The following is a 25711-nucleotide window of genomic DNA, read 5'->3' on the forward strand; positions in this document are numbered from 1 at the left end:
TAGCCAGTTTCCTTGTGATGTTTTGATCTTCTACTGGTGACACCTCTTTATGTGATTGCGAATTCGCAGATTAGAGTTCACCAAACTTGAACTCTGGAACGCAGCAAAATGCGAAGCTTTTTGCATGAGCTTGCGGTCTGATGATTTGCATGCATATAAATGAAAAGTCAAAGGAATGACCGCCCCTTTAGTCTGAACAAAAATGACAGATTCGCTGAAAATGCAGTTTCACTATCTATACGCTCACACCGCTTTTTCCCCTCCCCAATCAGTAGAGCTGTTTTGTTCTGGTTTTGGCAGAGAATAAAGGCCTTTTTTTTTTGTAATAGCCCCATGCTACTCTAACAAAACATAGTTCATGTTTAAATCAAGCACTCTCAAGGACCTATGTTTGTTTTCACATACTTTCCAGTCCTTGAATCCAAGTACTTTCAAGAAGAAAGAAAAAATATTCATTTTTATTTTCATACATCAATTTAAACTAAATTATAATAAGACATGTTGCCTTGGCTGACAACTAGCTGAAAAGCTTTTTTTTTATTACTTTTATTTCAGTTATTGTTCATTTCAAGTAATGAAAATGTTTATGGTTTTAGTTATAGTTAACTATAATAAGCTTGTTTTTAACCCCACTGTTTATCTTATTTCCTTGCCACTGTTGCATTTAATCAATGTGCCATTGTTTAATGCTTAAGAATTACACCTACTCCAGCTTTTAAATCCAATTTTTAGTAGCAAAACTAGCTGCATGGTCTGAAGAAGAAGACAGGAAGTAGAGACACAATGGATTCCTATTTAACCCAACAGATGCAAGACCATTCTAGTGCACCCAGTGACAAAAGGAAGCTCCGATTACAAACTTTATTAGACATAAGGTTGACCCCATTTCTTCCATTCTTGCTCCTGAGTTTTAATAAACAAGGGTAAATAGACAGGTCAGAATGAGGCTCTGTAAAGGATGGGGGGCCTAGAATAGATTGACTAAGTAAGGTGCTTGTTGAGAGGGTGCAGAATAACTGAGGGACGAGAGGTCATGGCAGGTTAGAAACCTCACAAAAGGTCTTGAGTGATGGCTCACACGGCTCAACAACAAATAAACGCTGTACAGCTGTTTAGAAACAGATCTGGGGCTAAGACGGTTAGTTTGACCTGCTTGCCTTGTTCTATCTGTTAAGAAGGAATAATTATAAGCATCTTCGTGTTAACTGATGCACAGAAAAAGTAATACTGATGTAATGTATTCGGAATATGTTAACTTCTGTAAACATACAAATTAGATTTTGTATCTTACAGAATACTATTCTATATAAGAATATATCTTTTTGAAGGAAGAATGGGTTTGAACATGCTGTTCTCCATTTGAATTACTGCTAATGAACTTGTAAAACACATATGATGGATATAGCTTTGGGAAATCAAGAAAGGTCATAGGAACAAACAAGAACAAGCAAGAGTTGCAGCTGTCTCTGCATTAGGCAAGAACAAAAGGTCGCAAGTGCAGATATTCATTGTTGCCATTACAGCTGTCTACTGACAATTTTTTCTGTTCTGTGACAGCCGTTTTGTTCGTGAAGCATTGTTACGTTGTCTTGATCCTTAAGCACAAAGATAAACCTGTGAAATTCCCAGTGCATGCCTGTTTCTCTTTGAGGACAGAAAATGTCATAGTTTAAGAAAAGCATCATAGTGCATTATTGCTGGAATCTAACAGTCAATTAAGCAATTTTATTAAAAAAGGATTGTGTGTTCATCTATGGTTCATAAACATTATATATACAAGAGTCTCTACATCTATAATGCTTTACACACACACACACACAAATATATAAAATATATATAAAAACAGACATGTTGTGAATTTGGTCTATGACTATAAAATATGAAAGTAGAAGTGTACATTTCAGTATAAAAACACTTTAGTAAAGATCTGATATCTTTTAAAAAGAAGATATACACATGGGACAAAAATAGCACCATTGTGATTTAAATCCTTTCTGATCGTGTTGCTTTACCATTTCCACTTGCCAAACTACTGTGACTCACAAAGATTTTTTCAGGCACCCAAAAAGAGCTACACACACAAGTGAGCCAGACCATATACAGATGGTCAACGTCACACTCATTGTGCCTCTATATAAAGAGATAAGTTACAGCACAATATTGCAAGCTCACATCATTGTGCCATCTAAAGGTAAGAGCACACATAATTTAGATTAAATTGTTCATGAGGACTTCTCATTAATTATGTTTCTTTTTTATTGAAAGGACTTGGACTTTCTTGGGTTTGGATTTAATCTGGTAAGGCATGCTTTTATAAAGGTCAACACAATGTGTATATAGTATATTGTATGTTATAGTATATGTGTGTTTATGCAATATTTTCTTTTTGAATGCAATAATTTCTGCTGAAAGACTAATAAATAATTAGAAATATTGTATATTTATAAATAATTACATTTTATTTTTACAATAGAAGTTTTACAAGATATGAGAATTTTGTCATCTATTTTTCAGTCTGATTGAAAGATGGTGGATGTGATGGCAGAGTTCGGGGCAGCTGCCTCGTTCTTACGAAAGTCAGACAAGGAGCGTCTGGAGGCCCAAACTCGCCCCTTCGATATGAAGAAAGAATGCTTTGTGACCGACCCTGCGGTTGAGTTCGTCAAAGCCACCATCACCAGTAGAGACGGTGACAAAGTCACTGTTGACACAGAATTCGGGAAGGTAAGATCTAATCTCTGCATTGTTGTATATTGTAGACAGAAGCAGAGAGTGACTGTCAAACATTTTTGTTATCCACAGACAGTAACTGTGAAGGAGGCTGATGTTCACCCCCAGAACCCGCCAAAGTTTGATAAAATTGAGGACATGGTGATGTTCACCTTCCTGCACGAGCCCGCTGTGCTGTTTAACCTCAAAGAGCGTTACGCAGCCTGGATGATCTATGTGAGTCGAGTCTTAAAACACTCACACGCTCTTTATCTTGCATGAGCAGATCTAAACCTTCTGTGAATATTTTACAGACATACTCTGGGCTCTTCTGTGTCACTGTGAATCCCTACAAGTTTTTGCCAGTGTACAACCAGGACGTCGTCAATGCCTATAGAGGAAAGAAACGAAATGAGGCCCCTCCACACATCTTCTCCATCTCAGACAATGCCTACCAGTACATGCTGTCAGGTGATGATCTGAAAAAAAATCATTTTTTTTTGTTGAGTTCTAATGCAATTTCAAAAGTTAAGTTTCTTATGTTTTATTTTCTCACAGACAGAGAAAACCAGTCTGTCCTGATCACGTATGTAATAGATATTATGACGTACCAAATACTCTTTCTATGCTGCATTTTATCAGCCATTTAATTCTGTTTTTATCCTAAGTGGAGAATCCGGTGCTGGAAAGACTGTGAACACTAAAAAAGTAATCCAGTACTTTGCGAGCATTGCAGCAGCATCGCCTGGCAAGAAGGATCCATCAATGGAGAAAAAGGTGCTTAATTCCCCAAAAATTGCTTATTATGGATGGATGATTGAATATACCTTCTATATAACCTTCTATATAACCGACCATATAATGAATGGTCTTCGTTTCTTAAACATTGAAGTCACAAATTGTCATAATTTAATACTCCCTTACTTACCATATTGCAATGCATTAACACGTAAACAAAAAACCTTTTTGTTTTCCCAATTAATTTTCTACTGTGACTTAGGTTCTCTATGGATTATTATTATCATTACAAGACTACATAGCGTCGGAATATGCAAATATGCATAGCTGTTAACTGAAAAGAAGGTACATCAAACGTTTTACACACCTATTGATAAAATATGATTCTTAGGGTACTCTGGAGGATCAAATCATCCAGTGTAATCCTGCTCTTGAGGCTTTTGGTAACGCCAAGACCATCAGAAATGACAACTCCTCCAGATTTGTAAGTGGGGCATACATTGGTGTGATTATTCTTTTTGATTATGGTTTCCATGATATATTAAATGAGCATGTTACAGTTGGTACTCAACCAGAATAATACTGTTGCCGCCCCCGTTACCGCGGCAGTAAATTTGGGGATGTGTAGTTGCTGCATTTTACCGCTAAGAGGTGCTACAATCACAGACTTTGAAGTGTGTCAGTTTATTCTCTCTATTGCGTAATCTGACGCAGCTCTTTGAGAACTGGCCAGCAGATAAATTCAAGTGAAACATTGTAGTTAAACAAATTCATAATCCCAATACTGAAATTACACTACAAATTTAGAACTGAAACAAATGTAGGCATCTATTATTGCATCCAATTTAAGCAAAGTAGGCTAAACATTAACATTGTGTGCCCAGTTTTTCTATAGCTAGAAAGTCAAGGCATGTAAAGGTTATGTGTCTTATACTTCGTGTTATTTTAATTTGTTAGTAGGCCTAGATTTATGAACTGAAACAAAAGAGTGAAATAAATTAAACTAAATGATCATAAAATTAAAACATTGTCACGACTTGCTAACTGATGTTAGTCGGCAGCATTTGTGTTTTAGGATTAAGAATTAAATAGGCTTACAGTAGGTTGTTATGATTAGCATTATTTTCTTTAATAAATAATGAAAACATTTCAACAAAAACATTGCAATAGAAAAATGTCACATCAATGAGGTTTTGCATAAAGCATAAGACTTTAAGCTCAAGCTCATAAGACAGCGTTTAGACAATAGCTCTGTGGTCAACGCTACAAGGCGGTGATAGGCATTCTGGTTGACTACAACTGTATGTATCATATTATGTATTGCTTTATTTACAGGGTAAATTTATCCGAATCCATTTTGGCCACAGTGGAAAGTTAGCTTCTGCTGACATTGAGACTTGTAAGTATTGCCCAACATAATTCCAACAAATCACACATTGATTAAATGTGCAACTGTTTTGATATTCATCTATTTATCAATTCATTTAGATCTGCTGGAGAAGTCTCGTGTCACTTTTCAGCTCAAGGCTGAGAGAGACTACCACATCTTCTATCAGATTCTGTCCCAGAGAAGACCAGAACTGTTGGGTAAAATTACCCATCATATCTATTAACATTGCCATCTCTAATTAGAAGAGTCTTTTCTGATCTAGGTTCCCATTTCTCCTTAGAAATGCTGCTCATCACCAACAACCCCTATGACTACGCTTTCATCTCCCAAGGAGAAACAACAGTGGCATCTATTGATGACGGTGACGAGCTGTTAGCCACTGATGTGGGTGTTTGTCAAAACATAGGCAGTTCACAGTACAAGAACAACACTTCTGACAACCCGTATGACTGCGTTTCTGCTGTGGAACACCAATTGATAATGTCTTGACTGGTTTCCATTCAATAAAATCATATAATGATCAGGGGCTGTCAATAAGTATGAAAAAGCACCATCAAAGATCCACACAACTTGTTTTTCTGAAGCCATGTGATTGTGTGAGGAAAAGAACCTTTGTTTTTCATTTTGTCTTCCACAGAAGAAATTAAGTCATACAGGTATAGAACGACTTGAAAGAGAATGACTGATTCTCTTGGTCAGTCTATTCTTTAAAAAGAAAGACGTCTAATGTGCTTGCCAAAAAGAAGAATATGAAACATTTGCCATAAAATGTTACATGCTCTGTACATTTGCTGTAGGAAGCGTTCGATGTGTTGGGCTTCACCCAAGAAGAGCAGAACAGCATCTACAAGCTGACTGGTTCCGTCATGCACTTTGGCAACATGAAGTTCAAACAGAAGCAAAGAGAGGAACAGGCCGAGGCTGATGGGACTGAGGGTCAGAATAACTTGGAATTTCAGTTTCATAAAGGAAAAAAGTCATGCTGTATATAGACTCATAGCTCTGTATTCTTTTTTGACATGTAGAAGCTGACAAAATCTCATATCTGATGGGCCTAAATTCAGCTGACTTGATCAAGGGTTTGCTCCACCCAAGAGTCAAAGTAGGAAATGAGTGGGTCACCAAGGGACAGAATGTCCAGCAGGTAATGAATGAAAATAATAATCTAATGTGCATTAGAGTTTTCAGCATCATAGGTTCACTTTCCAAGACATACAAACAAAATCTTTCAAGTATCTGAAAAATCGCTTTCTAGTTTGCAATGTGTCAAATTCAGCAAAATTCAATCTTTTCTTTATTAGGTGTACTACTCTATTGGTGCTCTGGGAAAGTCAGTGTACGAGAAGATGTTCCTCTGGATGGTTGTGAGAATCAACCAATCCCTGGAAACCAAACAGCCTCGTCAGTACTTCATTGGTGTGCTGGACATTGCTGGATTTGAGATCTTTGATGTAAGCTGAAATCAACTGGTTATTTTTATTCATATAACAAATTCAACAAGAAGTGCAACCTGTTTGACCATTGTGATTATACAATATATTCCACCTGCAGTCCAACACCTTTGAGCAGCTGTGCATCAACTTCACTAATGAGAAGTTGCAGCAGTTCTTCAACCACCACATGTTTGTGCTGGAGCAAGAGGAATACAAGAAGGAGGGCATTGAGTGGGTGTTTATTGACTTCGGCATGGACTTGCAGGCTTGTATTGAGCTTATTGAGAAGGTGGGTGAATACTATGTTGATAATTATACTGTGAGGGTAAAAATCATATTTTTCAGTCTTAACTCTTGTTAACTCTGTCATTGTAGCCCATGGGTATCATGTCCATCCTTGAAGAGGAGTGCATGTTCCCCAAAGCCAGTGATGCAACATTTAAAGCTAAACTTTATGACAACCATTTGGGGAAAAATCCAAACTTCCAGAAGCCTAGGATTGTGAAGGGTAAACCAGAGGCCCATTTTGCCCTTGTTCACTATGCTGGTACTGTGGACTACAACATTTCAAACTGGCTAGTGAAGAACAAAGACCCTCTCAATGAGACGGTTGTAGGGTATTTCCAGAAGTCAACTCTTAAGTTGTTGTCTGTTCTGTTTGCTAATTTCGCAACTGATGACTCAGGTAAGCACACACTGACGTGTGACATGAAAATATAATAAGCACTATTTTTACTGTTTAACAGTAACAAAAATAATTTATTTCACAGCTGCGGATTCTGGAGGAAAGGCTGCCAAAGGTAGCAAAAAGAAGGGTTCTTCCTTCCAGACGGTGTCAGCCCTTCATAGGGTAAGGAATATTATAACACTATATTGTCTCACAAGGTTTTATTGCATATTAATCTAAATCCTCTGTGATCTACCAACAGGAGAACTTGAACAAGCTGATGACCAACTTGAGGTCAACTCACCCTCACTTTGTGCGCTGCATCATCCCCAATGAGAGCAAGACTCCTGGGGCGATGGAGAATCCTCTGGTCATGCACCAGCTGCGCTGTAACGGTGTGCTGGAGGGCATCAGGATCTGCAGAAAGGGATTCCCCAACAGGATCCTGTATGGGGATTTCAAACAACGGTTAGTATGAAACCAAATGGCTTTCATGGCTTACAAAATTATTTAATGTATGACTCCAAATTTCAGTTCTTAATTCTTCAATTTCTGTTAATGTGTGTGTTTTTTGGTAGATACCGCATCCTAAATCCTGCTGCTATCCCCGAGGGACAGTTCATTGATAACAAGAAGGGTTCAGAAAAACTTCTGGGCTCTCTGGACATCGATCACAACCAGTACAAATTAGGACATACTAAGGTATGATTTTATTAACATTAACTTTTTCCAAAGCCACATTTCCATTGTCCTATCCTATTTGACACAAATTTCTTTACTATTCAGGTATTTTTTAAGGCTGGTCTTCTGGGACTTCTTGAAGAGATGAGAGATGACCGTCTTGCACTTATTATAACTGGAATTCAATCCATGTCTCGTGGTTTTCTATCAAGACAAGAGTTCCAGAAAATTGTGGAAAGAAGGTTAGATTTTAGCTCTTCAATCTTTAACATATTCTCCAAGTTACATTTAAAATGCAAGACTGAACATTCTTATTTAATATCTACAGAGATGCTCTGTTGGTGATCCAGTGGAATGTACGTGCTTTCATGGGTGTCAAGAATTGGCCCTGGATGAAGCTCTACTTCAAGATCAAGCCTCTGCTGAAAAGTGCAGAGTCCGAGAAAGAAATGGCCAACATGAAGGAGGAATTCACCAAGTTGAAGGAGGCTTATGCCAAATCTGAAGCCCGCAGAAAGGAGCTTGAGGAAAAGATGGTTTCTCTTCTCCAAGAAAAGAATGACTTGCAGCTTTTAGCACAGTCTGTAAGTTCACATGGGACTACAACTCTGGACATTTCACATTTCAAACAAGTCAGAAAACAAAACAAGTTTTACATTTTTTTTGTTGATAGGAGCAAGATAATCTTGCAGATGCTGAGGAGAGATGTGAGGGTTTGATCAAGAGCAAGATCCAACTTGAGGCCAAAGTCAAAGAAATGACTGAGAGACTGGAGGATGAAGATGAAATGAATGCTGAGCTGACTGCAAAGAAACGAAAGCTGGAGGATGAATGCTCTGAGCTCAAGAAGGACATTGATGATCTTGAGCTCACTCTGGCCAAAGTAGAGAAAGAGAAACATGCCACTGAGAACAAGGTCAGTTTTCAACACTAAACCTGTTACTGATGTTAGACTGGTGAGTTAAGAGTCCCTTAATACAATGACACCTTTCTACAGGTTAAAAACATGATAGAAGAGATGGCAGCTTTGGATGAGATCATCGCTAAGCTGACCAAGGAAAAGAAAGCTCTTCAGGAGGCCCATCAGCAAACGCTGGATGACCTCCAGAGTGAGGAAGACAAAGTCAACACACTCACCAAAGCCAAAGCCAAGTTGGAGCAACAAGTGGATGATGTAAGAGTCAGGAAACACAACACTATAATTAAAATGAGAAATATTTAAAGTAATCACGCAATTATTTTTATATTCTTTGGATGAAATTTAGCTTGAAGGTTCTCTGGAACAAGAAAAGAAAATTCGAATGGATCTTGAGAGAGCTAAAAGAAAGCTTGAGGGTGACTTGAAGTTGACTCAAGAGAGTGTGATGGATTTGGAAAATGATAAGCAGCAGATGGATGAGCGGCTAAAGAAGTAATATATTTTATATTTAAAAAATAATATTAATATTAAAAGTTATTTGTTAACACTTTACAATAAGGATACATTTTACTTTAGTTAACTACAAAATTTAACGAACTAATACTGAAAAACACCTTTTTATTTATTTATTTATAAAAAGCATTTACTAATTTTAGTTAATGTAAATTTAAACATGTAGTAACACTATTAAAATCAAATGTAATATTGTTAATACTGTTAGTTTGATTAAATATGCCTGAGCTAATAACAAATTAACAATGACAAGTTCATTTTTAATCAATTATTGTTAACAAAGTTTAATAAATACTGTAACACATGTATTGTTCATTGTTAGTTAATGTTGTTCATTCATTATCTAACGTTAACTAATGGAATCCTGTTGTAAAGTGTTACCTGATATTTTAATTTGATTATGCATGTAACCATTCATGTGTCATCCTGTTTACTTGGCAGAAAAGACTTTGAAATAAGCCAGCTCAATAGCAAGATTGAAGATGCACAAGCTTTGGAGTCCCAACTCCAGAAAAAACTGAAAGAGTTGCAGGTAAACTTTATATATGTCTTAATAAAATAGATTAGTTAGGAATTTTAATCTTAACTAAATGTTTCTTAATTTTGAATTTATGGACATTACCAGGCCCGAATTGAAGAGCTTGAGGAAGAGCTGGAGGCTGAGAGAGCAGCTCGTGCTAAAGTTGAGAAACAGAGAGCTGATCTGTCCAGAGAACTGGAGGACATCAGTGAGAGGTTGGAGGAGGCTGGTGGAGCCACTGCTGCCCAGATTGAGATGAACAAGAAACGTGAAGCTGAGTTCCAGAAACTGCGCAGAGACCTTGAAGAGTCCACTCTGCAACATGAGGCCACTGCTGCTACACTGAGGAAGAAACATGCAGACAGTGTGGCTGATCTGGGAGAGCAGATTGACAACCTCCAGAGAGTGAAGCAGAAGCTGGAGAAAGAGAAGAGTGAACTCAGACTGGAACTGGACGATGTAGTCTCCAATATGGAGCAGCTTGCAAAGGCAAAGGTGAGTGAGAGAAATGATGGTGAGAGTCTATAATGTATGTGTTGTCAGTCAAAGAAAGCAATCAACTACGATATAATTTATCTTCAAGACAAACCTTGAGAAAATGTGCAGAACTCTGGAAGACCAGATGAGTGAGTATAGAACCAAGGCTGAGGAAGGTCAGCGCACTATCAATGATTTCACCATGCAAAAAGCCAAGCTGCAAACTGAAAATGGTAAGAACACAAAATATTGTCTTATGTTACACCAACTGTACCATAATGATAATTGGAAAAAAGTCAATGTATTTTTATATTGTATTTTAGGTGAACTTGCCAGACAGTTTGAGGAGAAAGACTCCCTGGTGACTCAGTTAACCAGAGGCAAACAATCCAACACTCAGCAAATTGAAGACCTCAAGAGACAGCTCGAAGAAGAAATCAAGGTTTTCAAAATCTCCTTCTATATCTAAATTTTTTGCTAAAATACACTATTGTAATAAACAACTGGCCCCAAATATTTGTTTGTCTTTAGGCTAAGAATGCCCTGGCCCATGCAGTTCAGTCTGCTCGTCATGATGCTGATCTGCTGAGGGAGCAATATGAGGAGGAGCAAGAAGCCAAGGCTGAGCTACAGCGTAGTATGTCCAAGGCAAACTCTGAAGTGGCTCAGTGGAGAACCAAGTATGAAACTGATGCCATCCAGAGGACTGAGGAGCTGGAGGAAGCAAAGTAAGAAACAAACAATATTTACAAGTTTCGTCTTTAGTGATTAGACACTTCTCTAAATTTTCTGCTATAGTTTGTGGCCTTTTTAATACATTTAAATACCATTTAATGAATAATGCTTCAAATGTTCAATATATTTTGTATTTTGATTATTATAGGAAGAAACTGACTCAGCGTCTGCAAGATGCAGAAGAAGCTGTGGAAGCTGTTAATGCTAAATGCTCCTCTCTGGAGAAAACCAAGCACAGGCTGCAGAATGAGATTGAAGATCTCATGGTGGATGTGGAGAGATCCAATGCTGCTGCTGCTGCTCTGGACAAGAAGCAAAGAAACTTTGATAAAGTAAGAAAAGAAAGTACATTTTGTCATTAGCTGGAAAAATCGGCCATGTAAATTTTTACTATATAAAATATCAAGTAGCATTGAAAATGTTCAATGTTAAAATGATAGTAAATGTAAGTTTCTAATTATGGATAGGGTCTAGTACTTTAGGGTCTATTCTTTACTACAAAAACTGCATCGCTCTCAATGGCCATTTGGTCTTATTAAATTTAACCAGGTCCTGGCTGAGTGGAAGCAGAAGTATGAGGAGACCCAAACTGAACTGGAAAGTGCCCAAAAAGAAGCTAGATCTCTGAGCACTGAACTCTTTAAATTGAAAAACTCATATGAGGAGTCATTGGACCACCTGGAGAGCATGAAGAGGGAGAACAAGAATCTCCAAGGTAAGAGTGGTTTTTACAACTCCAAATCATTACTTTAATTGCTTGTATTTGTGAGCTCACATGTTATTTCTATTGCACAGAGGAAATTTCTGACCTCACTGAGCAACTTGGTGAGAGTGGGAAGAATATTCATGAGCTGGAGAAACTACGAAAACAACTGGAGCAGGAGAAACAAGAGATACAAACTGCTCTTGAAGAGGCTGAGGTAAAAGAACAACCATTTTCCCCAAAGTTCTTATTCATTTGACAACTCTTTAATTTAAATCAAGCTGTTGTTTAAAGCAATTGATCAATCCAGATTATTTTAAGGGAAGTCACTTCCCACCCCACAACACAGGGCAAAACAAAAACTTTAAATCTCCATTATAACAAACACCCATTTTACTCTTCATAGGGTTCCCTTGAACATGAGGAAGGCAAGATACTTAGAGCTCAGCTGGAGTTCAATCAGGTCAAAGCTGATATTGAACGTAAGCTGACAGAGAAAGATGAAGAGATGGAGCAGACCAAGAGGAACCAGCAGAGAATGGTGGATACCCTGCAAAGCTCACTGGAATCAGAGTCTCGTAGCAGGAATGAAGCTCTCAGACTGAAGAAGAAGATGGAGGGAGACCTCAATGAGATGGAGATTCAGCTCAGTCAGGCTAACAGACAGGCATCAGAAGCCCAGAAGCAACTCAAGGGTCTTCATGGACATCTCAAAGTATGACGAATCTTCAAATCAAGATTCCATGATGCTTAGGTGAAATCCAACATAGTTCTTCAGTCTTTTTAAGTATTTGTAAAATTTGTACTTTACAGGATGCCCAACTGCAACTAGATGATGCTCTTCGTTGTAATGATGATCTCAAAGAGAACATCGCCATTGTGGAGAGACGCAACAATCTGCTGCAGGCTGAACTGGATGAGCTGAGATCCATGGTGGAACAAACTGAGAGAGGAAGGAAACTGGCTGAGCAGGAACTGCTGGATGTCAGTGAGAGAGTTCAGCTCCTGCATTCTCAGGTATGACACATCTGTACTAATACTATGCAAAATAAAGCCTCTTAGTACACAATATAATCAAAAGACTATTTGAACATTGTCCATGTTCAGAACACCAGCCTGCTGAATCAGAAGAAGAAGCTGGAGGGAGATAATACTCAGCTTCAGACTGAGGTTGAGGAGGCAGTGCAGGAGTGCAGGAATGCTGAGGAAAAAGCCAAGAAGGCCATCACTGATGCTGCCATGATGGCAGAGGAGCTGAAGAAGGAGCAGGACACCAGTGCTCATCTGGAGCGCATGAAGAAGAACATGGACCAGACCATCAAGGACCTGCAGCACCGTCTGGATGAGGCTGAGCAGATCGCCATGAAGGGTGGCAAGAAGCAGGTCCAAAAACTGGAAGCCAGAGTAAGTTTTTAGAAACAAGTATACAGTGTTTTCTGTAAAAATATTTGTTCTAAGATTTGAAAAATGTTTATACTAAAATTGTTACACATCTGTTAGGTGAGAGAGCTGGAAAGTGAGGTGGAGATAGAACAGAGAAAGTCCAGTGACTCGGTCAAGGGGATTCGTAAATATGAGAGACGCATCAAGGAGCTCACCTACCAGGTAGGAAAAATGTTGCCTACTAACAATTTTGCCCCTGGTTGATTTGATCATGTTATTTTTTAATAAAGTGCTGTCTTACAGTATTTAAATGTATTTTGCATATACTAAATATTTTTTTTTACTTTGCATAGACTGAGGAAGACCGAAAGAATCTGGCTCGCCTGCAGGATCTGGTGGACAAACTCCAGCTGAAGGTCAAATCCTACAAGAGAGCTTCTGAGGTTGCGGTGAGTATTTTCCCCCACTGGTGCCATCATATTATATGACTTTTGTAGTAATTGCATCTTTTGATTTTCACAAATGCTGTTGTGTGTAATCTTTAGGAAGAACAATCCAATTCCAATCTGGGCAAGTTCCGTAAGATACAGCATGAGCTGGATGAGGCAGAGGAGAGGGCTGATATTGCTGAATCTCAGGTCAACAAGCTGAGAGCCAAGACTCGTGATACAGGATCCAATAAAGTAAGAGTAAGCACTTAAAACAAGTGATTTTGGTCACACACACAAAAAAAAAACTCAGAAAAACCACAAGTAAATAGTCACAGTTGAGTCAACTTGATAGGTGTCAACTCTAGATCGGCACTTTTTAGTGACTTTACATTTACATTTAGTTATTTAGCAGATGCCTTTGTCCAAAGCGACTTACAAATGAGGAATAAAGCAAGCAAGTCATCATGAGGAAAAAACAACGCAAGAAGTTCTCAAAATACAAAGCTCAGGCATTGCTCAGAGTAGCATAAACCAGACAAGGGAGGATTAAAGGAAAGGAAAGATTTTTTTTTAAAAGAGGTTAAGTGCTCACGGAAGAGATGAGTTTTCAGCTGTCTTTTAAATGTTGTCAGGGATTCTGCATTCCGGATGAAGGCGGGGAGATCATTCCACCAGCAAGGAACCGTGAATGAGAATGTTCTGGAGAGTGATTTTTAGGCTCTCTGTGATGGTACCACGAGCCGTCGCTCATTGATCGATCGTACGCTTTTGGTAGGGATGTAGACTCGTAGGAGCTAGTGAAAGTAGGAGGGAGCTGAGCCTGTGGTAGATCTGTAAGCAAGCATCAATGCCTTGAACTTGATGTGAGCAGCGAGTGGTAGCCAGTGCAGAGATGAAGAGATGAGTGACGTGGGCCCTTTTGTGCTCTTTGAAGACAAGATGAGCTGCAGCATTCTGAATCATTTGTAGAGGTTTAGTTGCACATGATGGAAGTCCTGCCAGAAGAGCATTTCAGCAATCAAGCCTAGAAATGACCAGGGCCTGTGCGAGAAGTTGTGTTGCATGCTCAGTTAGGAAAGGCCTGATCTTCCTGATGTTGTGCAGTGCACACCTGCATGATCGCGCTGTCTTTGTTCAAGAACTGAACCCTGAGGAACCCTTGTGGTCAGTTAATGTGCTTTGGATACCTCGCCTCCCAATGTGACCCTGAAGGACCTACCCGTGAGACAGGATTTAAACCAGTGGAGAGGAGTTCCTGTGATGCCCAGTGATGAGAGGGTGGACAGAAGGATCTGATGATTCAGTGTCGCAACAGACAGAGGAGAGAGTTGAATGTCTTGAAAAGTGTTTGTGTGTTAAAAGTGCTGTTGATCTTGTTGTGGAAATATGAAGATTTCGCGGCATGAATATCAACAGAAAAGGAAGACAGCAGAGATTGATACATAGGATCAATCAGGATAGGATCATACACTTTAGGATATGAATAGCAAGTAGTTTAGACAACTACACTTAATAAAATGCATTTTGATATTTAACAAGTGTGGCTATTGAAAAAAAATTATACCATCAATATTGATTAGCGGTGTAGAGTTTAGGCCATTTTGAACTGGATCAGCTTACCGTTAACATTTTTTTCCTTTTTCTTCCTAACAGAAGGGGGCTGATGAAGAGTGAAAATATTAGATGGATCTCTCTAAACATTGATTGCTGTGACAATCTCTTCTGTAGTTCTATAGAATAAACCAGACATGAAAATGAATACCTCATCCTCTTTTTTTTAACAATGTAGACATTGCAATATCCCAACATGATCCTGAACACAACAGTAAATCAGTAAATCAGTTGCCTGAATGTACTATGTGCCACAGACTAGGCTGTCTAGTCTAAGTACTCATTCAAACTTGAAATGTTCTTAAATTGTCATTTGAAGTAGGGTCAACCATACAAAGATACAGGGAGTTTACCAGTTTTACCAAACTAATACAAACCACATAATGCGGCTTAAGCTGTAAGCCACTGACCATTACACTGTGTGTTTTGACACAGCTCATCCTCAGGGAATAAAATAAAATGAAGGCATTATGATTTAAAGTACACATGAATCTATTATAATGCCTCCAATCAAAGCCATTAAATTAGATTTATTCAGTTTTTGCAGAGCAGTAAAATGCAGAAAAAAATTCAATTACCATATAATAATAGCCAACATAGACCATTACATCTCTATGGTGAATGTGAATTATCATTCGAATTACAGGCAATATAAATTATTGTTGTGAGCAGCAATCATCGATAGTCTAAGAATTTAGGTATAGAGTTCAGCTCTATTCAGCAGAATCTCTTTCTCATCAATTATGTTGGCAATATATTAATTCTAAACCTAAAGTAACCTCCACAATTCTGTGAATGTGAGAGCTGCAATAGTCAGTCACCACCACTTGAGAGCAGCACCACCATTAAATCTCATATGATGCATTATTTCTAGGAGTCCATGTAAAGCAAGGTGGGGCAAGTTGTCACAACTTTTTATTCCTTTAATTTTTCAGTGTAGGTTTATTTCTGAACATCAATTCATGAATGCACAATTTACATATAAAGGCTTCAAAAATATTTTAACATTTCCACTGGTATTGGAAATGTTTTTACTACCTTTGCTACAACTTTGCAATAAGGTTCAATTTGTTGTACTATGTACAACAATGTATCAATTTACGTAAATGTTTATGCTATATTTAAATACACAAATTTCCATTAACTCATTAAAAGTTTGAAAAAATGTATATGCAGAAATTAACATTAGCCTATATTCCTATGCTGTAAAACCATTGTTCATAATTAGTTTGTGTTACACTAAAAACGGCAATTAATAAAATGTTGGAAGAGCAAAAATAGTTAAGTTGAACTAATATTCATGCTTGGGATTAGTTAAGAAGACATATTATATTAAGACTGCAAAAATATTATGATAAAAAATATCCCTTCATTTATAAAAAATTAAATGAAGGGATATTTTCAAATCCAGTCAACATTTAGGATGGCTAACGTTGACTGAACAGAACGTAGGCTCACTATTGGCCAGCATCACACGCATCACACACATGACCAGCGTCTGCCAAGATTTCACTCGCAAAAAAGTTTTTTTTTGTATTCAGTTGTTCGATTTGTGAGTTCAGTGACATCTGTGAGGAAAATACATATTCTAGCCACCTTGCAAACTATCATAAGCAACATGAGACTGTAACATGCCCTTTTACAAACTGTACATTCAAAACCAATGTATTATCAACTTTTAAGATCAGACCCTTCTTATCAGAGCAGAACTCCTTGTCCAAGCTCTTGTTCTCTCCAGACTGGACTATTGTAATGCTCTCTTAGCGGGCCTTCCGGCATGTACTATCAAGCCTTTGCAACTGAGCCAGAATGCAGCAGCGAGGGTGGTCTTCAACGAGCCAAAGAAAGCCCACGTCACTCCTCTCTTCATCAGTTTGCACTGGCTGCCAATAGAAATCAAATTCAGACTTATGCACCCTCCAGAAGCTTGCGTTCTGTAAGTGAATGACGCCTTGTGGTGCCATCATCCCAAAGAGGCACGAAATCACTCTCACAGACCTTTTCCTGGACTGTTCCCAGCTGGTGGAATGCCTATCTCAATTCGAGCAGCTGAGTCTTTAGCCATTTTCAAAAAATGTCTAAAGACACATCTTTTTCGTCAGCACCTGACCAATTAATAGCACTTACCTTTTCTATTCTTTACTCTTCTATTTGTTTTGTTTTTCAAAAAAAAAAAAAAAAAACCCTTGCTATGTGAAGAAAAAAATGACTTGCTATGACTAAGAAAAGCACTCAAGTATGGTCAAATTTTGTTTACCACAGAGCTTATTTCACTAATAAACTGAAAATCTTAGAAACCATTGTCGAATTAGACTTTCCATTATACAAATGACTTTGATCTTAATGTATGTATGTCAGTGTCTATTATATTCACTTATAATTACACTATTGACCCTTCCTTTACCCCTTAAACCACCCTTAAAAATACCCATACCACCAAATCTGTCCCTAACTTTACCCGTATCCACCTAAATAACAGCAAAAGTGTTTTGGGTAGCACTTTATATTACAGTCTTTTTCTGCATGTACATACTATGTACTTATTATAGCAATTACAATAACTGGGTTATAACTAGGTACTAACCTTGAACCTACGCCTTAACCTAACCTTAACCCATGTAGTTACCATATATTACCAGCATTTTCAGACAAAGTCGGACACGTAATGGTAATTAACATGATTAGCCATTTGATTAACTACATTATCAAACAGCTAATAATTTGTTGCTAATGTTACACAAACCATGTTCCCGTTTGCCATCTGCCTTCTAAAACTCAGCATCCTTAGAAACACTTTGAACAACTTAGAATGTCAGTAAAGAAAGGCATATAGTTCATCATAACATCGTAATATACATGATATACGTAATTCACCCGCTATATTGCTAAATGTACACAATATTTCATATCAACAGAAAAATATATGGAGATGACATGGCTTCTCTTGAGACCCCCTGCTTCGCAGTTAATGATATACTAAAGCCCGCCCTGCACGTTGATCTGATTTTGAGACTGTCTTAGATTTTTTGACAGTTTTAAGGAGAAAATACTCAGCAATGGTGTTGACTCATGAATTTACACATGGCACTTACACATGAATTTAAAAACACCAGATAAACACATAAACATTAAAAACTTTATTTTCACCACAGGGGGTCTTTAAACATTTTGGGTGAGTAACTACATTTTGCAGACGTGTGATAGTTGATAGACAAACAGTTGTGGAAGTTGCACTTGGTTCTCACATATTATGACCATGTGACCATAAGTTTAATTCAATATTTATGAAATGTTATTTAAAAAAAAATAATAATAAATCCTGTCAATTACAACACTGAGCAACTAAAGATCAAAAAGAAAAAGAATTGCTTTGCATTACCTTCATCTGTGCTTCAGAGATGTGTTGGATCTTCTGCTGCAGGGAGCACAGTGTTTGTGTGTGGCTGAGATAGAAAAACCAGAGGGAAAAGAGTGAGGGAAAAAGAAACATTTGTAGAGCAGAGGTCAAAAGTCATGCTAATTTGCCTAATGGAAGCGCATAATGTCTTCTTATGGAGAACAATCAAATTCAGATAGATAGATAGAAAGAGTTACATCATGCAAATATTAATACCTGCTTTCTCTGATTCTCTGTCTCCATGATCCAGCTGGCTCGAACAAGGGATAAAGAAGAAATGACAAGCAACTCAATCAAAGGAGCAAAAGCATCATGTGACATCCATTGGACACTTGTCCAAGTAAATCAAACAGACCCCCCTTAGTCTCCATTAATAGCCTGCTCAATGGTCATGAAGTACAATGGGTCAAGTTACTTTTTTTAACCTTCAAGACCTGTTAATAAGAAAAACAAACAGGCAGAATAAACTTATATATCCCTAAATATAAGTATACAAATATTTATTGATTATAAGAATATATGACAGGATGTTGTATGATTTATACACAAAGTTGCTTGCAACAGTTTTAGCACGTTAAGAACATTTACTTTTAGCTGCATGGCATAAAACCGAAATTGAGATATGGCTTAGTGCAATTATCAAATTGCAAAGGCTGTGATTTAATTGTTCTTACACACAACCAGCTCATTATGCACCAGTGTTTGTATTTGTGTTAGCGTTGTAATTATACAGTTGTAATGTAAAAGACAACTATATATATATGAAATTTAAAGTCATTTAAAAAATGTAATTAGTAATAATATTAATTATTATTTTATAGCCATGTTGATATATAATCACAAAATTTTACCTACAGCCCTAAAACAGGCACAGCAAACCTGATTATTTTAAAGGGATGGTTCGGAGTAAAATCAACCTAGGGTCCTTTGCACCACGACCTCAAGCCAAACACCCCCCCCCCCCCCAGAAGCCTTTTTTCCCTTGGTTGAACATTATTAAAGTTAGAGCTTATTTAGAGATATCAGCCGGATGGCTCAGTGCAGGCGCTAATGGAACCTAGGTTGTATCTCGTAAATTACCCCACTAATAATGCCCAGAATGATACCAAACTTCTACAGTAGTACAAATAGGTTCTGTACTCATAACATTATTAAATTAGAGGTAGCTATAGCTTTTGAAAGTTCAAGGTGGTTAAACAATATCTCAAGCATGGCAGAGAGGAGGCATTAGAGGTCATGTAATAGGTCATGTAACTTAAGTAGCAAGAGTTCATGCAAGTGATGGACGTCTACAGATGAGATATGTGTTACATACTATCTGATCTCTTCTATCACAGAGGCACTCAAAGGAATTTAACAGGTTATCTTTGTCCTCAGGGCTAAAGTAAAAGGAACAATGCCACGTAAACAAGACAACTTGAAGGGTATGGCCCCTCGGTCAGCTCTCTGAGGGACAGCAACAGACTTCAAGCACTTCAACACTCATTCAGTGCTTCGAAGCGTATCGAGGCTATACGTCAAGCTTTTAGCCTGGGCACATGATGCAGCAGATGCACAATGTATTTAGAAAACCCATACTGGTCAGAGTACATTTTAGATATAATGTAGATTTTTAATTTTATTCATTTTTTTAACAATTTAACAATTTAGAATTGTACTGTTTGAAATATTTTACATCATTTTGATACATGCAAAATTTTATTTTTTAAGTTATAAAATGTTGGTAATTAAAATGTCAACTGCACACTGAACTAAAATCAGATTTAACCCTCTGGGGACCAAGGTGTTTTTGGGGCCCTTGAGATGTTCTGACATGCCTTGACATTTGTGCTTTTTTCAGTTATTTATAAACATTCACTCTAAATAGCACAAACAGGGCTACCATAATATGCGAGCAACGTGTATGTAGATGTTTGTATTTTTAAGAGAATAATGTTTATGCGTGGTTATTGGAAAAAATAAAAATGAAAGTTGCTGAATTAAGACCACAAAACACATATTAAATATGTGTCCACAAGACTTTTGACTAATGGATGTTGTCCCTTTGAGTTCTAGCTTCAAAATTATGTGAAAATAGTCTTGCTTTATCATTCACAAAAAAAAATACATTGATTTAAATGGTGTAAAACAGGTTTTGCTTGGAAAGCCATTATGCGAGGGGGGCGTGGAGGAGGAGTAGTTTACACCTTAGATTACAGTGTCCCACCTACTCTGCATAATGACTCTGCCTAATGCCCATTCATTCATAATGCAAGGACAAAAGATGTATTTAGAAGAAGACTTATATTGACCATTTAAGATTTCGCTTACATCTCTCTTGTAAATATGTTTTGCTATTTTATTAAAAATGTTACAATTACAACAATAATTACAATTTCAACAATATTTCAAGTGTACTCTTTCTTTGTAAAAAAAAAAAAAAAAAAAGATTACAGGCCGACATTTTATCATATGTATTCATTAGTTTGAATATAGCCAACATTTGAACATCTAACATCTTAGTCTATGACTTTATTTTTGACAAAAACTGTATTATATATATATATATATATATATATATATATATATATATATATATATATATATATATATATATATATATATTAGAGATGCACCGATTACAATTTTCTGGGTCGATTCCGATTTCCGATTTTTCATTAAGTTTGACCTGCCGATACCGATTTTAGCCGATTCCGATTTCATTTTTTCTAACCACTTTACAGCACACACAAATATTTATTTTATATCTTTTCTGTAATAGAACATTTTACAATTTGCATAGTACATTTTTTTTTTAACAGATAAACGCTATAAAATAGAACTATATAAATTACTCCAGGTGTGGGTAATTCACACACATCTAAAGTGCAGTGTTATGGAAGAACCATTTCCTTTTCACATTCAATATCCAATATTTTTTTATATATATATATGCAAACTAACCGTCTGTATGAAAACAGGGAATGGCAATAAAATAATATATGAATAAAATAAATATAGCCTTGCAGTATAACGATATTTCTCAAAGCAAACACACACAGGCCTATTGCAATCACACACTGAATAATGAAACAAGTTTAAATGGGTACATTAGTCTTCGTTTTCTTTTCTGGCATAGCCTACTTCAGTTCTTGTTAAAACACGCAAATTCTGTGCATTTTGGGCACTTTTTTTGTGAAACCCTATTTAGGCTATTTTGTCCATCAAAAGTGTGCTTTCCCTTTAATTGAGCGTGAGCAGTGCAGGAAATAGACTCGGCGCTGAAACACGCGCTTCACTGCTCGCGACGCTCCTGCTTGACGCGCACGCGCTGCTCCTGCTCCCGTTGTGAAAGCACTCATTGATTAACATGCACGCCGAAAAAAAATACGCGCTTGCGGCCTGAACGGACGTAATTCACGAGGTTTTGTACATGTGTGTTCCATGTGCATGTGTGATGCTGATGTTGCGCAATGTTATTCATGCGGTGCCCGAGTGCATTTGACCTGCATAAAATCGGCATTTGTCAGACTGACCGGCCGGTCGCCGGTCACGGCCGATCACGTGAAAATCGGCCAATTCCGGTCACCAGCCGATCAATCGGTGCATCTCTAATATATATATATATATATATATATATATATATATATATATATATATATATATATATATAACGTTAGATATGAGCAGAAATTGCTAAACAAAAGCTTTTTTGATGTGGCGGTATATTCTACAGTAGCCTAAAAACTGTACCCTAATCTAGTCAACAAAATGTTGTCTTTCATACTTCGCCTGACTGTAACATTGTTTTTATGAAATATTAGGGCATATAAATGCTAATTTGCAGTTTAATACGTTGCTTATACAAATACATTTTATTTCAACATATTTCAGTCGATTTTTACTCATCTCAGTAGGCTATAGCAAAGCAGTTTATTCTTTCACACACAGACGCGCGATTCATATTTAGGCTAAACAGTCTTTACAAATATGTACCCTTCATTCATCTCACAGAAAGGTGAGTCATATTATAGAAATGCGATTCATCTTTTTGCGGTTTACATAGGCCTACACTAACGTTATTCCACAACGTTATTCCACACGTGAGAAAAGAAAACAGCCTACCTCACTCCTCAGCGCGATCTGCTCCTCATTTCAGGAGATATTGCTCCTCATCAGCACTGTTCTGAGGAATATTTTCTCCATAAGGTAGGCTATAATGTCTCACTCGCGAGGAGTCGCGACGCGCTTTGTTTACAGCTGATGTGGGCGTTTCACAGATCTGAAATAGTTCTCAGAATTTGCGTTTGAATAGCACGCGCTCTTCGGGGAGTGGTCACATTACTGTGAATTAGCTCGTAATGAGATCGACAGGAGTCGCTCTCTTTTTATACAGATTACAGAAGCTGAGAATATTTGTTTTTTATATAAATGACTTCATTTAAAAGATGCGATCTCAAGCTTTATGCCCGTGGGTCTGTTTGCCTGTTTGACTGAATTTTCGCGGAGTTATAGATCATTTTCGAACGCGTTTCAAATGGGAGTTTACTGACAGAGAGGAGGCAGAAATCGCATCGTCAATTTTTCTTTATTTGTCAAAAAGCAAAACACTTTATTTTTATTGTGAGTATACAGAACAAAAAAGACACTGAACAGAATCGATTGATCTATTACACGAAAATGAAAGATCAAAATTAACAGAGCATTTAGTGTTTATTTTCATTGCTAAAAAAAAAAAACGAGCAAAACGCGCGGGCGCGTTTTTGGTCCCCAGAGGGTTAAGAAGCATTTTACTTTTTAATAACCCAGTGAGGAAAGAGGCTGGTAGAATGTACGAGTGAGAGTGAGTTTGAATGAGAGATGCAGTTTGCAGCTTTCTTATTCCTTTTAATCCTCTGGGGTCGACAAAAGCACCGGCGTGTTTTGCTGGGGTTTTTTTTACATAGCAGCAAAATAGACTTAAAATACTGTAAACTATAAAATGTCAAATTCTTTATGTGTCCGCTGTAAGACTGAAATAACTCTAAAGGCCCGTTCACACCAAGCACGATAACTATAAAGATAACGATAAAGATAACTATATATGCGTCCACACCAACGACCGTTAACGGTCTTTTTATTCTAAGCACGCGCGCGCCCGGATGATCCAGATCCATTTTAAATGCGCGAGACCTTTAAATTAGAATGGATTCTGATTGGCTGTCAGTGTTTTATCGTTCGACAGCTGGAAAAAAATCGTTCTGAAAGTGATCCCAACGATATCGTTCCTCATATCTTTATCGTTATAGTTGTGGTGTGAACTCTGTTATTCTTTAATATGGAGAACGATTTTTAGAATTATATCTTTATAGTTATCGTCCTTGGTGTGAACGGGCCTTAAGACTTGAGAAATTAGATAAATGCCAGGCAGTCTACTTGAGGCCCTGAGAGGACAAATGACCTCTCTGGAAATTAACATTTGAACTCACCCTTGTGCACTATCGAGATGAAAGTCTCAACTCCGAAGCATCCTAATCTACATTTCATTCCCTCATCCCCCACTCCTTCTCCCCCATGCGAAGATCAAAAACTCACCCAAGAATCTAAATGGTTTAATGTGAATGATTACCATCAAGTATTATACATCTTTGGTATCATTTGAAATGTCTCAGTGCGACTGGTACAAATGTCTCATTTCTGAATAAGTAAAACAACAGGGTAGGGCTGTGACGGTATGGGATTTTTTCTTACCGCGGTGAAGAAGCAACAAATATCGCGGTTTGGCGGTTAACCGACATCCCCCCCCCCCCCAAAAAAAAAAATCACCCGCGGCCGCATCACACATTGCAGACGCGATCAAGACCGCATGTAGCTTGTAAATGACAATGGAAATGAATAGTCATAAAGCAGTATTCTTTATTAAAAAAATAAACAAATTAACATTTATATTAAATTGTAAATATTAATAATTAACTATTAATTAGGTAGTCTTAAGGCCGGCGACACACTGGCTGTGTGGTGTGATTGTGGAGTTTCTGTTGCGTGTCAGTTGCGTCTCTTTTTCTCTGTCTTTGCACACCAGAAACAGCGCTGCTGCTGCTAGGTGACATACGCCTCATTGGTGATATATTCGACATATGGGGAGAGAGTTGTGGAAGGCCTAGGCTACTTAATGTTAAACATAATTATATAGCAGCAAAGACAGCGTCGGCACTCGGCAGTAGGCTATTGACGGCAAAATAGGCTACAGAATATTTCGTTCTGTATTGACAGGTGCAATATTTGAAAATCGATAATTTTTTTTAAATTATATGTCAAAACCTTAACTTTCAAACATCTAAATGTAATTTATTAATATTTATTCATGTAAAAATGACATACAAACATCTTTTCCTATTATATTTTGCCAGGAAACGCTTCCAACAGGCTTGCGTGTCGCATGAAAAATAGGCGTTGGTTCTATTTCTGGCATGCACGCGTTTTCAGCGCGGCTCGTGCCGCAACTGAGAAGCGCGTCTCACGCTCTCAAGCTCTAACCTGTTAACATGGGAGCCGAAATAAAAACGGACACGCCACGCAGCCAGTGTGTTGCCGACCTAAGGTAGGTGTGCTGCACTTAAGTCCTGCAAACGCCACAGGACGGTTCATTTTTCTAAGATGTGGTCTAGTTATTGGTTAGTGGTATTTCCTCACGAGACGGATACTTTTGTGCGCCTTGTCCAAATTCACCGGCTTCCCCTTAATTGTCACCTGCCTCAAAGGCGACACAGTATTTGGCTTAGACACTAGATTCGTGGCTATTTTTTGAATCATTCGGCTAGCGCCGTCAACTGTTATTTCCTATACCAGATAAGAGAGATCGCTACTTGCAATTAAAATCTAACTCCAACTGTTTACGTTATGCTTGTCTTTTATTCCTGTGTTTGTTTGTATTTAATTGAACATTATCTGTAAACATCACAAAACCTAGCAGTTAATTAATAATAATCAGACACACACAAAAAAAATCCCCCTTAGGCTATGTTTAACGGACAGTCCCTCGACTCCCTCCCTTGCACAGGAAGCGTTTTTTTTTCTCCAGAAACCCTTGAACATGGGACTCGCAGAATACAGTAAATTATAAGCAAAATATTAATGTGTTTATAGTTCATATCACACACCATATGCACTCCTGTAACTTTCAGCAAAAAAAAAAAAAAAAAAAAAACGTGCGGTGATGACCTCACACCGCGGTAGGCATCTCATCAACGCGATATTGCGGTGATGCGGTTATCGTCACACCCCTACAACAGGGTACCCCCAGGATCCTCCAACTTAAATTCAAGGCTTTTTAAGACCTTTTTAATACCATTTCAAATGAAATTCAATGCCAACTTCTTACCAATTCCAACAGAAGTATGAGGGAAAAATGTCAAATCTGTATACATTTTAAACCCTAAAAAATTG

The 25711-nt window shown here is 37.6% G+C and overlaps 1 protein-coding gene and 1 long non-coding RNA gene across 3 annotated transcripts; one reads left to right on the plus strand and one right to left on the minus strand.

Annotated features, from left to right (window-relative positions):
- The first annotated feature begins 2167 nt into the window (after positions 1 to 2167).
- On the plus strand, positions 2168 to 15076 carry LOC308682444 (myosin-7-like). The gene is made up of 39 exons (XM_081352164.1): positions 2168 to 2191; positions 2266 to 2298; positions 2515 to 2724; positions 2803 to 2946; positions 3024 to 3180; positions 3268 to 3295; positions 3378 to 3486; positions 3839 to 3931; positions 4783 to 4846; positions 4936 to 5034; positions 5118 to 5221; positions 5635 to 5773; positions 5863 to 5981; positions 6139 to 6288; positions 6389 to 6559; positions 6646 to 6955; positions 7041 to 7120; positions 7200 to 7405; positions 7516 to 7639; positions 7724 to 7860; positions 7947 to 8202; positions 8292 to 8534; positions 8616 to 8792; positions 8884 to 9029; positions 9492 to 9582; positions 9676 to 10065; positions 10154 to 10280; positions 10371 to 10489; positions 10579 to 10775; positions 10931 to 11114; positions 11332 to 11497; positions 11578 to 11702; positions 11892 to 12200; positions 12299 to 12502; positions 12593 to 12889; positions 12986 to 13090; positions 13222 to 13317; positions 13414 to 13551; positions 14953 to 15076. Exons 3-39 carry the CDS (start codon positions 2527 to 2529, stop codon positions 14971 to 14973), a joined length of 5823 nt encoding a protein of 1940 aa, XP_081208290.1. The 5' UTR covers positions 2168 to 2191; positions 2266 to 2298; positions 2515 to 2526; the 3' UTR covers positions 14974 to 15076.
- LOC308682453 lies at positions 7269 to 18571 on the minus strand. Of its 2 annotated transcripts, none has more exons than XR_014029144.1 (3): positions 18524 to 18571; positions 18290 to 18353; positions 7269 to 7382 (listed from the first exon to the last, which is right to left on the minus strand). It is a non-coding gene; the product is annotated as an uncharacterized lncRNA (long non-coding RNA). The 2 variants fall into 2 exon arrangements; XR_014029145.1 differs by lacking the exon at positions 7269 to 7382 and adding an exon at positions 16309 to 16793 and having other exon boundaries at positions 18524 to 18566.
- Between the last annotated feature and the right edge of the window lie 7140 nt (positions 18572 to 25711).

The sequence above is a fragment of the Scardinius erythrophthalmus genome (genome assembly GCF_964197995.2).
Source record: "Scardinius erythrophthalmus genome assembly, chromosome: 22".
Lineage (NCBI taxonomy): Eukaryota > Metazoa > Chordata > Actinopteri > Cypriniformes > Leuciscidae > Scardinius > Scardinius erythrophthalmus.